Below are 15,453 nucleotides of genomic sequence, written 5' to 3'. Positions count from 1 at the left end.
CCTCACCCTCTACGTCGCGTGCTGATTGTTTTAGTTGAATAGCAAGGTGCAGTGAATCATCAAATGTGTATTTTTCTGATCGGGTAACTCCACAATGGCGCAGTTACGTGGAGTAAGACTGTATAGAGGCGTGAAGTGTTGTTGATTCGATTCAGAATGAAAGCTTTGGTTTACAAAGAGAGCGGTTCCAACCCGAATTTGTTAATCGCCGAGATATTAAGTGCACTAGTTTATCCCTATTTGACTGTTTGAAGCACCGATAAAAAAATTTTAATATCGGCCCTGATATACAATTAGCAAGCGGACTACAATTTCTTTAGGAAAGATGAGAACGTTGATGAGCGAAAACTGGAAAAGAAGAAGAGAAAAAAAAAAATATATATATATATATATAAAACGAGATAACCGTCGTTGCAATAACACTCGAAGACCTCCTCTCTTGTAATATATAATATTCCCTTTTTTGAAAGTCAGCAAGATCTGGTGTTACTGTTAATTATCAACAGCTGAGGTCTACAATACCATAAGCTGTTCGAAAAAAGCATCATTGAGTTTTAGGTGTTGTTACGGGAGTTGGAATCGTTTGGCTGGAATTTGATTTTCAAAACTGGTTACTTGATCGTTCCAGGCTATCTTTCTATACTTCTTCGGCACTCAAGACTGCTAATATTGTTTGCTTTAGTGTTACATGTCTTTACGAAACCTTGATCAGCAGTGCAAATATTATTTCACTTAAAATTTGCGTGGTTTGGATACGAACACTACTGAAAGTTTTTGCCATGCTCACCATCAACTTTCTCTGAAGCCAATAAAACCGACTGGAAAAATTTCCCATGATCTCCGCGTGGTTATGAAATTTATCTTACAACATTTGCTCCCTGTTTGAAAAGTGACCCTCGTTGACATCAAATGTTGCCATAGAGGCGAGGTGATACATTAACATAAATCAACGTCACTCGGGTTAATATTCCGCCTCTAGTAAGCGGCCTAGCGAAACAAAAGTACCTTAATTTACATAACAAGAGACACATTCCACCAGGAATATGCCGCAGCTAAGGAGTCCGTGATTAGTAGTATATATTTCTGCATCAGTGCATTGCTCATTTGAATGCGGAAAATTCGAGTTGATGCCGTTACTGTGGCAAAAAGTCGTGTAAATTCTAGTCCAGTAGCTTTGCCTCCTTTACAATGAAGAACTGGGACAGTTCAAGATGACAATGATGTAGACATTGAAAGGAAATCGTTGGTTGAAGCCTTAGAACAGTAAGGTTTCGCCGGTTTGAACGAGCTGGCAACATGAAAACAATATTGGGTTTAGCAGTTATGGCTTGTGTTGTGTTTGGAGCATCTCTAACGGCCATCAACACAAACAGCGAAACAGGAAAATCTGCTAGAAGACACCAGGGTAGGTGAAAAACGCATGATGCACCCAAGTTTTCAACTATTGGCTTATTCCATACCATTCGTGAGTTAAAGACACTGTTCTATTCGTAATGTCTTGGCAGTATATTCTGGAAAAATGCGATCGCAAAATTGGGTCAAGGGCAATACTTGCAGCAGATTACAGATGTAGACTCAGAATATTCCCTGCTAAGAAAATTATGTTACGATAGGAAATGTTTTGATTTCGACAAGGATGTAATAACTCGCCTAAACGAGAAATAATTGCTGTGATTAAATTATTGAGGTATATTTACATTTTGTCCCCGTGAACAACATTATAAGGCACTCCAGCAAAAGTTAAAATTTGAAGCTTCTGTTTAAGTATTAACTGATTTTAACCGGAAATAGTGTTACTCCAAACTTAAACCACGTATTTTCGCTCTTAAAAAGGTTAGAATTAGCCGACTTCGGCAAGAATAAATTAGTCAGTTGTTGTGTTCAGCAAGTGCAACGAATGGCTCGCAAATCGACGCAGTACTCAAGTAACGCTTCTCTCTTCTTGGATAAAATAGCGAACTCAAATTATTGCAGTAGCAGAGATCTCATGTTACGTTGTCAATTATCTCTCTACACACGTATCGGCTATATATCACTCAAGTGAAAAAGTTTGAAGGTTCCTTGAAGAAGTCAATCAGGTTTAGTTCATAGATAGAGACAATAAACGACTTGGCACTTGTGGCTTTCGAGAATTGATCTTCACGCACGTTATACCTCCGTAGAAATCGTGTAGTGCATTCAATCCTCTTCCAACACAACGAATTTTTTCAACACGGCCGCCGAAATATAAACAACGCCAAATCTTAAGAGTTTTAAGGCCTTCGTTGGAAGCCATCCCAGTTTAGTTTACCGAAGTTTAAAAGTAATTATTCACGGTGAGTTGATTTTTGCTCACCCGATTGCAATCGGGTAGAAGATACTCTGTAACTTTAGGAGAAAGGTCGGTACAGATAAAATTAGTCATTTTAGAGCCCTTCCGATTGCTAAAATAGTTTTTGCCACGAGGAATTTTTACTAACCATAGAACGTCACTGACATTTTGCCTCGGGCTCGTCATGCACTTTTTCTATAAAAGGGCGAGATTGTTTTTTTTCTCCCGGTTTTGTATTCTCATTTTTTCAGGTTCTGCCTTTGTTTAATTTTTCTTACTCTAAGAAAACAACTCCTCAATGATGAGCGAAGTTCAAAACTTATTCCGCAAACGGAGTAAGATAAGACACTCGTTCCTGGTAGATAGAAACAGATCATAATCCCTGTGTGTTCCATTTTTAGAGAGCATATGAGTCGTCATGGTTTTGAAGCTGTTAAGTTTTTGAAGAGAGATTTAAAAATCCCTAGAAGGAGCTCAACGCAAATCGGGGAATGGACAAAATAGGGACGAGATTAAAGGGGCAATGTAATTTTCTAGAGAGATTAATATTTTATATGGTATTAATCGATTGTTTGGATCTGACTTTAAAATATGGATCTCTCTGGAAAGGTGTTTAAAATGCATGTGCGATAAAAACAAACTTTCCGGGCAAAAAAAAAAAAGCGTTGGTAAATCTCTTGTGAAAAACATACAATGTAGGTCAGGTCGTTGTCAAAAATAGGACCTAGGATTCCAAATTTTGTCACCAGTTCGTCGATAAGACGACATGTGTCAGGGATGTTTTGTTGATACCTGTTTTCAACTTTGAATATCGTTGGCTGAAAGGGGTTGAAAACCCGTGGTTAGTTAAATATATTAGTTTTTATAATATAAAATACTATATAACATTTTTAGAAGTTTATGGTAACCATTCGCATCGGTGATGTTTGCTTAATGACAGCGTGACGAAGTTAGAATGAAATACTTAGATTTTGAATGAGCTAAATTTTGGCTGAAATCATAGTTACAAAATGATATTTAACTCTGGACTGAGTGGGAGGGGTGAACTGGGAATTAAGTGGCTCGAGGTCGGGACTTGCGGACCGATGTCTTTTTGCTACCTTGTATTTTCTGCGAGGAAAACGTTTTGTTTTTTTTTTTCCACATTGAAACCTAAACTTTGTTCGCTACAAAGTGGAACCATATATCCTAGCACCCTCGCCTTGAATAGCGATAAGATCATTTTATTTCGTCTTTGTTATCTCTTGTGATAAGAACTTTTCACAACCTTGCTTCCTAAACCATCTTGATTTACACGTATTTCGTCCGGTGTCGCGGTTGAGTTACATTTTTAGAAATAATGAAAAACAGTCGAACCTCTATCAAGTGGTCACTTACGATGAATGAAAGGACGACCCGCATAGAATAGGGGTATTTTTGAAAACGATAAAAAAAGGCCATTTTATGCCATGATTGACCTCATAGGATACAAAATATCGCTCAAAAATACTACTAACATTGATTTCAGGCGATAAACATGGATTCAATTTTATTTGAAAGATTATTATTAGTTTTATTTAGTTTTATTTTAGGGGCTTCGCTTAAAGTGTCCGTTCAATACAGGCGAAGGAAAATGTAAACAGGCCATTTTAAGTGATGTGATCTTAAAGTTAGAAGCTTACGGCGTTTTGATTCATTCAGTAAAAAACAAAGTGAACTAAAAATAACATGAAATCGCAATCGTAAAATTCAAATTTTTGTTTTGACCCTTTAACCTCTAAGCGTGACTGACGTCTAACTTTTACTTACAGTCTCGCCTTTGAATCAATTGTAAATGCCACGAGCATGAAGGAAATCAGGATCTCCGATTTACACAAATTCTCCTTGTCAGTATTTCTCGTCCTAGTCTTCTCTCGGTTGTAGTAGGCTCTATAAGAAGCGCGTTAAAAAGGGAGATGGGAAGGAAGAGAAAACAGATGAGTAATGCATTCCCATCGTCCCCTTAGTTGCATCTCTATCTCTTTCGCACGCTTCTAGCGATAAATAAATAAGGCAGCACTACCATTCTGAATTTGTAATATGTTATTTTTTTTCGTAGCTTCTGACGAAGAGATATTAATTATCCTTGGAAACGGTTTGCTGCCAGGCCGGCCACAATATAAACCACAGCCATTCAAGCCTGATAAATCTTACAAAAATATTCCCAAGTGCATGAAAAAAGAATGCATTAATGAAAGCAAGAGTATGTCTCATCTGATGGACACATCCGTTGATCCTTGTGAAGACTTTTATCAGTACGCATGCGGAGGATGGCTCAGGAAACCCCTACCCGATGATCATGCGCAGTGGTCCGTATTTACTCGCTTAAGTGAACAAAATGAAAATTTACTAAAACGTCTCATTGAAGAACAAGAGAACTCAGGTAAGAAAACGTGACAAGTAGGTATTAAAGTGAAAACGTTGACTAAAGGAAGCGTGATTAAAGTACTTTGTTGTAGATCGCGGGACCGCAAGTCACGCAACACTAATTTACTGTGATTGTGTCAAGGAATAGACGATTGAAAGCGAGTCATTATTTCTCATTGTAGAGGATGTAGAGGCCGAGATGTTTTGCGCAGATATTCCTTGACGCGCGTGACAAGTGATCTGTTTAGCCAACCACACTTTGTAAACCAATGGGAAGCTTACATTCTCCTCCCATTTCATTTCGGTTCAGAAAGAAAAAAATGATCGTCTGAGTGGGGTAGTAGGGATCACTGTTGGACTAACCACAGTCAATCAAAAAAAAGAGAAGGATCTAGCGCAGATATTGATAGGATGAGTTATCTTATATTGTGAGGCCTTAAGCTGCCATAGTTTTACTGATAGGTTTGTGTTTGATAATGATAAGAATAAAGAGAAAAGAACTTCTCAAATTCAAAACTTGAACAAATAGAGCGCTTTTCGATTGGTTGTCTTAAAACCAACGTAATCTCAACGGCCAATTAGAGGAAAAGGAAATATTTTTAAGCACCAATGAAACTCAAAACCAATCACATTGTCTAAAGCGCGGGAAAACGCGAGAGACCAAGTGGTGATTAGTTCTCGTTTTGCGTCTGATTGGTTGAGAGGATGGCGCGTGTTTTCTGAACCAATCACGGAGCGATGTTGCGCAAAAATAATACAATCCTTAAATGTACTGGTCTTTACGATACTGATTCTTAGAATTTTTTCGCTTCCTTCTTCCGTAAAGAATGGCTTTATCATGACGAGAAATTCTGCTAATTCAAAGTCTCTTCTTATGTCTACAGATAACAGTGTGGGAAAACTAGTTTACAACTGGTACGCTGCCTGCATGGACGAAGATGAACGCGACAGGCTGGGAGCTGGTCCACTACTGGAGTTAATACACAATACCATGGGAGAACAGTTCAATCCTTTTGTACCAAACGACTTTTCTGGTGAAGATTGGGTACTAGAAGATGTGTTGGGCATCGTCCATAGCAGCCTTAACGTGTTTCCGTTTTTCACAATAAATTTGGGCATCGATCCACTGAATTCTTCTTCGCCAACACATCTCTCGGTGAGACCAGATGAAGTAGGGGTTAAATCATTGTAAACAAAGACATGAATAGAAACAAAACAAACATACGAATGAGCTAACAAACAGAGGTACGAACGAACGAAAAAACGATAAGCAAAAAACGAGAGATCAAGTGTACGAACAAACTTACTTACTGACTAACTAAAGAACGACCGAGCGAGCGAATCAACAAAGAACAGACAGACAGGCGAGTGAACCAACGAATCAACGAACAGACAAGCGAGTAAACCGACGAATGAACGAACAGAAAAGCGAGTGAACGAATGAATGAACGAACAGACAAGCGAGTGAACCAACGAATGAACGAACAGACGAGCGAGCGAACCAACGAATGAACGAACAGACAAACGAGCGAACCAACGAATGAACGAACAGAAAAGCGAGTGAAGCAACGAATCAACGAACAGACAAGCGAGTGAAGCAACGAATCAACGAACTTATGAACGCGAGATCAATCTCTGCAGATGACAAATTTTCGAGCTGGTGATATCTGAAAACCTAGATCCTACCGTGTAGTCGTAACTGAAATATGTGGACCTTACAACCAGTCTGGGTACGAGACTAGGGTAGGGGTTCTGAGAGGCCAGCGGCACATACGCTGCAAAACTAACACGAGTACCCTTCCAGGTGACTCTTCCCAGCTACACCCTACATATTTGCGCTTTAGAGACGTTAATTGATCCGTATGTCTTGTATCAATACGAACGTTTATGCCCCAACAGATTAATGAAGCAAAACCGATGATGCGGTTACATGACTCATATTTATCACAGGAAGAGCATAATGTGTTGGTAAGTTAATGGATCAAAATTTACAATTTTTTAAACCGTGCATGGTGTAAACAATCACTCTGCTTTAGGAATCGCACGTGTAAATAATCACTTCGGAATGTTAAAAGATTAGACAATCATATACGCCTATTTTTCTTTGACCTTTGAAAACTTGAATAGAACCGCGAAGAAACTGGGTCAATTACTTTTATCACCGTACAATGCAGGTTAGCTTTCCCTGAAGCTTGTTGTGGATAATTCAAGCATATCTACTTTGATCAAATTTTCGGCCTCTTATATAGAGATTCTAGTTTTATTATTGGCTCAGAAAAACCTCGCTCTTTGGCCCATACATCATAGTATGACCATATATGGTAAATGATTGCGCTCGGAGTTGCCAAGCGTAAAACTTCTTGGACAAAGTGGCTGAAAAGAGAAGACTTACAAGCTTTCTACAGAAAAAATGTAACAAGATATGGAAAAACCCTATCAGCAACGACAAAGAAAGCATCAAATTCAATGAACTGAATTGTAAAATTTAAAAAAAAATTGTGATATGCGCAAGTTAGCAACATGAATGCACGTGTAACTGCGGCGGTAACGAGTGCTTATATAATCGCAGTAATCTTGGTCTAGAGTTGGAGTACCAACAACTTCGCTCTGAGTTAGAAGACTCACAAGATTCAAAGACCAATATCATCTCCCCGATATATTTTAGTCAAACTTTTTTGATAGCTTATACTCAAAATTATGTTTCGCTCTTTTACTAATCAGGTAACTCAGGCTTACATGGTGTTGATGGCAAATCTAACGAAGCTTTTGGGAGCTCTAGATTATCAGGATGCGAATTCCATCATCCCGGAACTTAAGGAAATTTTACTCCTTGAAGTTGACCTGATCAAGGTAATTTTTTACACTGCCTCACTTCGGCACTTGTTTAATAAGCTTGGGTATGTTGTCTTACTAAACCAATTTATAAACTTATATATACCACTGAGCAGAAATGTTATTTCCAAAGGCCATGAAAAATGAAGAGAAGGAAGAAGAGAAGGGTAATAAATGGACACTGAAGGATTTCCAAGCGAATCTTCCAGAGGTATTGTACATGAAAAGCGTCTAAGCAATTAGTGCTGTAAAATGATTCACGCTGAAAGACAGCAATTTGAAGCGACTTCTAAAACTGTGTATGCAGACTTGAAATGAAGCTTTCCACAATCCGAGAATTCTGGCAAATATTTTTTAAGTCTTTGATGGGACGTGAAAAATAACACCTGGAGCCTCGAATGTCGGGGTATTGTGAGATTATAATGACTTGTTGCAAGGTGAAAAAATGGTATGACACTTCTAATAAATAAAAAATAATAAAAAACTTCATTCTTTTTCGATATTTGGGTCACTACTCTAGCCCCAGGGACCGATGGGTTCCTATTTTTGCCTTCGATGCATGATCTCCGTCACTATTAGTATCTAATAACCTTTCGGATTTGCCTTAATCAAATAGAGAACGGTCTACTGCGAAGATTGGTGGGAGGGGGGGTGAGCCGTTGTACTTTCTTGTCGCCATTGCAATTAAAATCTAAGTTCCCCGCCCACGAACGAAACCGCTGTAGGCGAAAGCTCTACTTGGATTGAATTTTTTTCTATTTTTTCTCTTTTTAGTTTAACTGGACGAGATACTTCACAGAGTTAACGGCCGATTTGAGCAATAACAACTCTTTCTCTGAATCCGAAGTAGTGTTTATCGAGGCTCCTCTTTATCTGGCTGAGGTGGTGAAGATTTTAAAGAACAAACCCAAAGGGTAAGACCAGAAGTGATTGCAATAAATAAATAAACTCTTGATGATTCAAAGAAACTTTTCAAGGGCGGGGTAACTACGATATCAACAATTCACCGGTGAATCTGTGGACTCGATTTTATATTTGAACTGAAACTATTCGACAATTTTTTCAAACCGAGATCTGGCGAAAATTTGGAATTGGTAGCTACTCAGACAAGTGTCCTTATTACTTTCTAGCGAAGCGCTCGTCAATTAGACGTTCGGTAGGCGGCTTTTTTTTTTCAGTTGGCTGTTGCGCTCGCCTAAAAAACTAATAAATCAAAGAGATAAAAAGAGGAAAAATGGGTTAATAAAAAAGAATTGACAAACCCTCTAAAGCAGGTTAATCAAAAAGCTTTTGAAAATTCTCACGCATGGCCCGTTTGGAGTGACCTTCAAAGTCGTTTTACTGCAGGTTTACTTGGGGTGCCTGCGGAGTGATCCTCCTTCAAAGTCTTTGGAAACTCTAGAAGAGTGACAACTGACTCTTGGAATTTGTCTATTTAGAAAATGTAGGCTGATAACAGTCATACTGATACCAAAATCTCTCCATTAGAGTTGTTGCCAACTACATCACTTGGTTATTAATCCACGAGTATGGCCCATACCTTTCGACGAAGTTTCATGACGCTTACTTGACGTTCGCGAAAGTAGCTTACGGGATAAAGAGAGGAAGTGCGCTATGGCGGCGGTGCGTGCGCGGTACGACCAAGTCTGTCGATATGGGCGTGTCTATGTTGTTCGTGACTGACAAGAAGTCGGAGTTTACTAATGGAAGTATGCATCATGTAAGTATCACAATCTAATGCCAATTGCCAATTTTGCAATTGTCTATTACACAATTTACTTTGAGTGAAGGGCGGACACGTTTTAAACAGAACAACCATTATTATTATCAATACAGTCGAACAGGTACCAAAGAATTGGGGTGTTATATAAAACGATGAAAAATAGCTATTTTTTAACCCGATATTGACCTCTTAATGCCCAAAAACTCGCACAAATTTACTGCCAACATTTATTTCGGGATATGAACATGGAGTAAATCTTACTTGAAAGATTTTTAGTGTTTTTGAGTGATTTCGCTCAGAGTATACGTAACCTTGTAATTGCAATTGTAACATTGAAACGCTTTTTTTTTTGACATTAAAATTGTTTTTTCTGATGTACATCAGGCGGATCAAATGGTTGAGAATATACGCGAGGCATTCATTGATAACTTAAAATCCGTGAACTGGATGGACGAGAAAACGAAACAGGCAGCTGAAGAAAAGGTGAGGCTTAAACGTCTCCACGTTTTGAAACAATCACTAAATATTTTATCTTGTAATATGTTTTGATTTGAATATCTTTGTGTTGCAGGCGGAGGCTATGATTCAACAGATAGGTTATCCTCCATTTATCACGAATCTAACATCATTAGAGCAGTATTTTTCTGGGGTAAGTGACTTCAAGCTTTGTACATTTTTTATTCGTGTACACCCTTCCTATATTTGGTAATAACTGGTCCTTATGAATGCTTCAAGCGATGTCTATAATTTTTTTTTTTGTAGTTGGAAGCTAATCCTAAGACGTTTTTCAACAATCGACTCCTGGAAAACAAAATAAGAATGAAAAACACTTTGGCAGCAAGAGGTCAACCCCCGAGTCGCTTCAGATGGGACATGCTGCCGACTGAATCAAATGCTTATTATTCTGTTGAAAGCAATAAAATCGGTTAGTGGTATGTTGCTTTGAAAAAAGACTGACTCTTAAAATATAGTCTGATCCTAGTCTCGTATCCAGACCTTCCACTGCCAAGCAGTTTTTTTTTTATTACAGTTACACGTAGGATTTGGGAATGAGATCAGTCTGATCTATAAATCAATGAGATAGAACTACGGATGCTCAAACTCCACAACCAAATGAAAAAAAAAGGCTCATAAATATAAATCTAGTAGGCGATATACTAAATAGGGGGGGGGGGGGGAGCCATTGAAAATCGCTTGGGTGAGCTGGGTTCCTACATAAATAATAATTATTATTGTTTTTATCTTCATCACAACTATTACTGTTATTATCATTATTATCATTATCATTATCATTGTCGTTGTCACTATCATCATAATATTATCGTAATTAATTGACGAGAAAAAAATTCTTATTCTTGGTACTTGATAGTCTTAATTCTTTGTTTCAGTTGTACCAGCAGGAATTTTGACACCTCCGTTTTATCACATAGCCGCTCCACAGTAAGTAGAAAAATCCCGATTTTTTGTTGTGCACACGTGGTTTTTTTCAAAATATTTTGTTTCTAATTTGTTCTCAACTGAAATCATTGCTCCTTCAGTTTAGCGATATGCATTCAGTTATTTCCTAAAAACTGCAAATCTTTTACATCTTTATCATAATTTGTTGTTTCTGTTTTTAGTGCGCAAAATTTCGGAGGAATAGGATTTGTGGTTGGACATGAACTTACTCACGCATTTGATTCTCAAGGTGTGTGTTTTAAGCGACGCGTCCTGTATTCTTTATAATCCTAACCTTTTTATAAAAACAAGAACCGTAGTTGCTACGTCTAATCTTTTATTCGACAAGGAATATTTGTCGAAAAATCAAGACCTTCTATAGTTGGGGATCATTTCCTTCCTTCTCATAACCTTTCTGTTTTATTCAGGGGTGATATTGTAAGGAGAATCTAGATGTTAGTCACTCTTATGGGTTTAAGGGTTAATAGAAAACTAAACACGCTTCTATCCTTTTCCAGGTGCAATGTTCGATAAAAATGGAAACCTGAAGAACTGGTGGGATAAAGAATCTTTTTCTGGTTTTGTGAGTCGAGAAGGGTGTATGAAGCGTGAATATGAGCAGTACTCAGTACAGGGACGCCATGTGAGTTATTGCGGTTTACCCCATCGTAAAACATACATACAGCAAATCCTTTTTCCTGAAAGGGCACTATAATTGCATCTGGTATAAGTCTACTGAGGCCTATCACTAATGCTGCAGTCTGATTGCTCTCTATTCCATATGATATGATAAGCTGAATAATACACACATTGATCACACACACATGATCTATTGGAAGACAGACTCATAGATAATGTCACCGTTAACAACATCGTTTTGATGTAAAACAAACAGATTCGATGTTGCGGTGGTTCTGTACAGTAATAGATCACAAATGACGTCAAAATGTGGTAGGAACATCCGTGACATGCTCAGTTGCTCTCCTTCTGCTCACGCTTTTGTTCTTACTACATCTTTGATCTATTACTGAACAAAGGGGGTAAGTTTCTAAGGAAATTGTGCTGCTGCGTCGGCGGAAGAGTTAAACAGGGTAATTTAGAGTTATCAACTGAGTTGATAAAGTAAATTGGCCATCGAGCGTTAGCCTTTTGTCAGAGTGAATGACGAAGGACTAACGCTCGAAACGTTGGCTTCGAAACTCTTTTCAATTTACGTTATCAACTCTAACTTACCGTATTACTAAACAGACGCACGGCAGCATGAAATCTCTTTGTTAAAAAAGAGGGAGTTAAGTGAACAGCCTAACACTGTGACTGTGTAAACAGATTAAAATAACAGCACGAGCCTGTCTCGTTGTTAATTTTTGAACGACAAATAGATCTATACTTAAACAATTGGGTCATTCGCTCTTAATTATATGCGTCACCGTCAACAAACATCACGCAATAGAAATCTGAAGCTCATAATCTAAATTTGTAAGTATGCAATTTAAAAGAACTGAGAGGAGTACAGTTCAAGGAGGAATTGTGTGAGAGATTTCAAATTGATCGAGGATGTAACGCGAGGATGATTTGAAAATACGAGCACGAGTGCCCCTTTCCAGCTTTTAAGTAGAAGGCTGATCTGAAGGCTGCTGTTTTCCAAATTTTATCACTTGGGTTAAAATATTCTAAAACCTTTCGTTTCTCTGTTTATTCTTCTACTTTACAAGCTGTTGACATTTTTGGATTCTGACCAATTTTTTTCATCACTGCATTAGTTGGATGGCTTAAAGACTCTAGGAGAAAACATTGCTGATAATGGCGGTTTGAAACTTGCTTACTTGGTAAGGGTTTTCGAATCTTATAACAAAATTGCCCGTGAATCTGTATCAATATCCTATGAATCTATCAGAAAACGACCAATCATAGCCACCACAATCGATTCCCAAATTGAATGAGAGATAAGCTACAAAAACCTGAATACATTCTTAAAGACGTTTAGTTAGAAGACGGGGCGCAAGAGGGAGGGAGACGGTTTGACTCTCAGACCTACCAATGGCGTTTGTAAAAAAAAGGAGAATTTGTTTCACAATCAGAAGATTCAGGCAACGTTGAGGTAATTCTTAGATCACTGACATGCAGTATCTGAGCAATTGTGTGCATGTCCCTCCCCTACTCAACAACATTCATCTGATGACATATTAGGGTTAATGTTGGGTTAGGGGAGAGGTGGGTGATCACTGACATGCAGTATCTGAGCAATTGTGTACCTATCCCTCCCCTAACCAACAACAGTCATCTGATGACATATTAGGGTTAATGTTGAGTTAGGGGAGAGGTGGGTGCCCTGTTGCTTCGCTAATGACTTTGATCCTAACTTTTTCTTGACGATTTCTGTAAAGTAGCGCGGAAGATCACGCTGGGAACAGTTCTGGTATTGCGCACAGTCTACTGAGGTAATTTTTCGTTTCGTAACAGGCATATCACAAGTGGTCAGATGAGCACGATCATGACAGTACGCTGCCTGGGCTTGGTCTTACCTCAAATCAACTATTCTTCCTTTCTTTCGCTCAGGTATGATAAGTGGGTGCAAAGAACTATCAAGTCATGTTCTAATGTTCTAAATGATACTAAGCCAGACACAACATAATGAAAAAATTACGCATTCTTTTTCTTATTTAGATTTGGTGCGAGAAAACCACTCCTAATTATGCATTGACTGAATTACAAATTGACGTGCATAGCCCGGGAAAATTTCGGTGAGTAACAATTGCAAGGGGCCATGTGTTTCACAAAGTCAGGATACAGTACGGTTTTGTATTCAGGTAGTTTGCTTTGTCTTGCGACAGTGTCTTGCCTGGCATCCTTCTTTATATCGAACAACTGGCGACCAAAATTTATTTTTGTTTATCCTTGGTCAAAATTGATACTAAAGACTGAAAATGAAATTGTTGTTGACGACCCCAGATGTGCACTGTGTACTCGGGTAGGAAGCTTGATGAACGATTGCATTGCAACATTTGAATGTCTATTTCAAAGCGAACGTCGAGTTATTTGTTACTGACTCACTCAAGTAGCTAAGCAGTTGGTGCCAGAAAGTGGACTACTTAGAGAGAGACTGTCCACAAAAATGTAGACTAAGATATTCAACTTTAAATTCAAATATAGGCCTCATTCATGTTACGGTAATTTTACGGCTTAAGGTATCTGGTCGTCTTGAAACAATGTTACATATATCCCACTTGCTATTTGGATACAAAATGTAGCTTGGTAAAGAACCGCGTAGGAGGTCCCTGTGCGAAAAATTAGTTGCACTATAGAGAATGGACTACCAAAAGGCCATTTTACAGTTGTGTACTTAGTTGCCAAGCACTTAGTTGCCTTAGTTAGATTTGGAGCGAGGCTGAAGGTGACCTTGTTGTGATGGGGACCAGTATCTAGTTAGCATGAGAACAAAGTTCTTTGCATTTGAAAAGCAGCTAGGTTTGTATCATAACGAGGTCAACCTTAGCCTCACTTCTGTTCAAAGACCTGGCAACCAAGCATACAACTGTAAAATGGACTATTGACTACCAACGGGGTTGGGGTTCATAAGAAAATTACAGAGCCTAATGGGACAAAACCAAAATTTTCCGACCCCACCCACCCCTCACTCTTCCTCCTCCCCCGACGATAAATGATGACCTGTCCTTAGTCTTTTTTCGTTTCTTGTCTTTAGAGTTGATGTTACATTAAAAAACAGTCAAGCTTTTGCCGAAGCCTTTAAATGTCCAACAGGAAGCCCAATGAATCCTGTCAACAAATGTGCCGTTTGGTGATTTCCTGCGGTAATAAAAGAGAATTGTATTATTATTTTTTTTCAAATATGAGTGTATTCCTTATTTATTTTCTTGAATGGAAATTTTCCCTGCCGACAAAACCTGCCATTGAATTGGTAAAAGCAAATGCATTATTTAGATTTGGAATTGAATACAGTGAAAACTGGAAAAAGGATCGCCAAATACATCTTTCTCTGTTTTTGCATACGACGCACAGAGGAGGTAACATTTAGTGATAGTTTAACCCTTTAACTCCCAAGATCGGATTGTTAATTCTCCCCTGTAGCTGCTACACATTTCCTTGTAAATTAATTATGAGAACTTGGTGCTAGATCAGGATAGCAGCTTCTACCTGATAAGTTTGAATATTCTCATTACCTGTTTGCTGAAGAATGTATGGATATTGTAGGGAGAAGTTTTATGTTGATCACTTCTGGGAGTTAAAGGGTTAATAGAGAGAAGGGTGATGTTTGGGACCTTTTTGTCTGTTAAACCTCAACACCTTAACATTAGGAGCCATACTCCTCATACTCTACTCTACACCTTTTCTTTGGTACTGACAAGGAGAATTTGTTTAACAATCAAAGTTTCTTAGGTTTGGCGATCGTTTCCTTCATTCTCATGATCTTAGTGATTCAGCAGTAACAGTGTAATTAGAAATTAGATGCTGGTCACTACGGGTTAAAAGGTTAACCAAAATCTGTAAAGAAACAGAGTTGATGGCTCAGTGGTAATTATGGGGAATGTTTTAGTTTTATAGTTTTAATTTTAAAAAAAATAAGATTAAAACGAAATTCATCGATCGATGTTCTTAAACTGGGGAAAAGAATTCATTTAACTAGGGTCAATGCCATGTCAAAATAAAATTATTAAAACCAGTGTTGTTTTGCTTGATTACTTTAACTAGTTAGTGCACCTTTATGAGCTTCATACTGGTATCTTAGGTGAGATGCTGCCTTTGTTAT

The 15,453-nt window shown here is 38.2% G+C and overlaps 1 protein-coding gene across 1 annotated transcript; it reads left to right on the top strand.

Annotated features, from left to right (window-relative positions):
- The first annotated feature begins 938 nt into the window (after positions 1 to 938).
- On the top strand, positions 939 to 15,367 carry LOC113682537 (endothelin-converting enzyme homolog). Its single transcript, XM_027199695.2, has 18 exons — positions 939 to 1,405; positions 4,389 to 4,712; positions 5,581 to 5,852; positions 6,596 to 6,664; positions 7,418 to 7,546; positions 7,662 to 7,739; positions 8,303 to 8,442; positions 9,017 to 9,248; positions 9,636 to 9,734; positions 9,823 to 9,900; positions 10,014 to 10,176; positions 10,640 to 10,691; positions 10,871 to 10,938; positions 11,207 to 11,331; positions 12,449 to 12,514; positions 13,149 to 13,244; positions 13,353 to 13,429; positions 14,389 to 15,367. Exons 1-18 carry the CDS (start codon positions 1,297 to 1,299, stop codon positions 14,486 to 14,488), a joined length of 2,277 nt encoding a protein of 758 aa, XP_027055496.2. The 5' UTR covers positions 939 to 1,296; the 3' UTR covers positions 14,489 to 15,367.
- The last annotated feature ends 86 nt before the right edge of the window (positions 15,368 to 15,453 follow it).

This window comes from Pocillopora damicornis, chromosome 8 (assembly GCF_964200805.1).
Source record: "Pocillopora damicornis chromosome 8, jaPocDami1.2, whole genome shotgun sequence".
Classification (NCBI taxonomy): domain Eukaryota; kingdom Metazoa; phylum Cnidaria; class Anthozoa; order Scleractinia; family Pocilloporidae; genus Pocillopora; species Pocillopora damicornis.
Note: the sequence above shows the minus strand (reverse complement) of the source record. Positions and strands in the feature narration are given on the sequence as shown.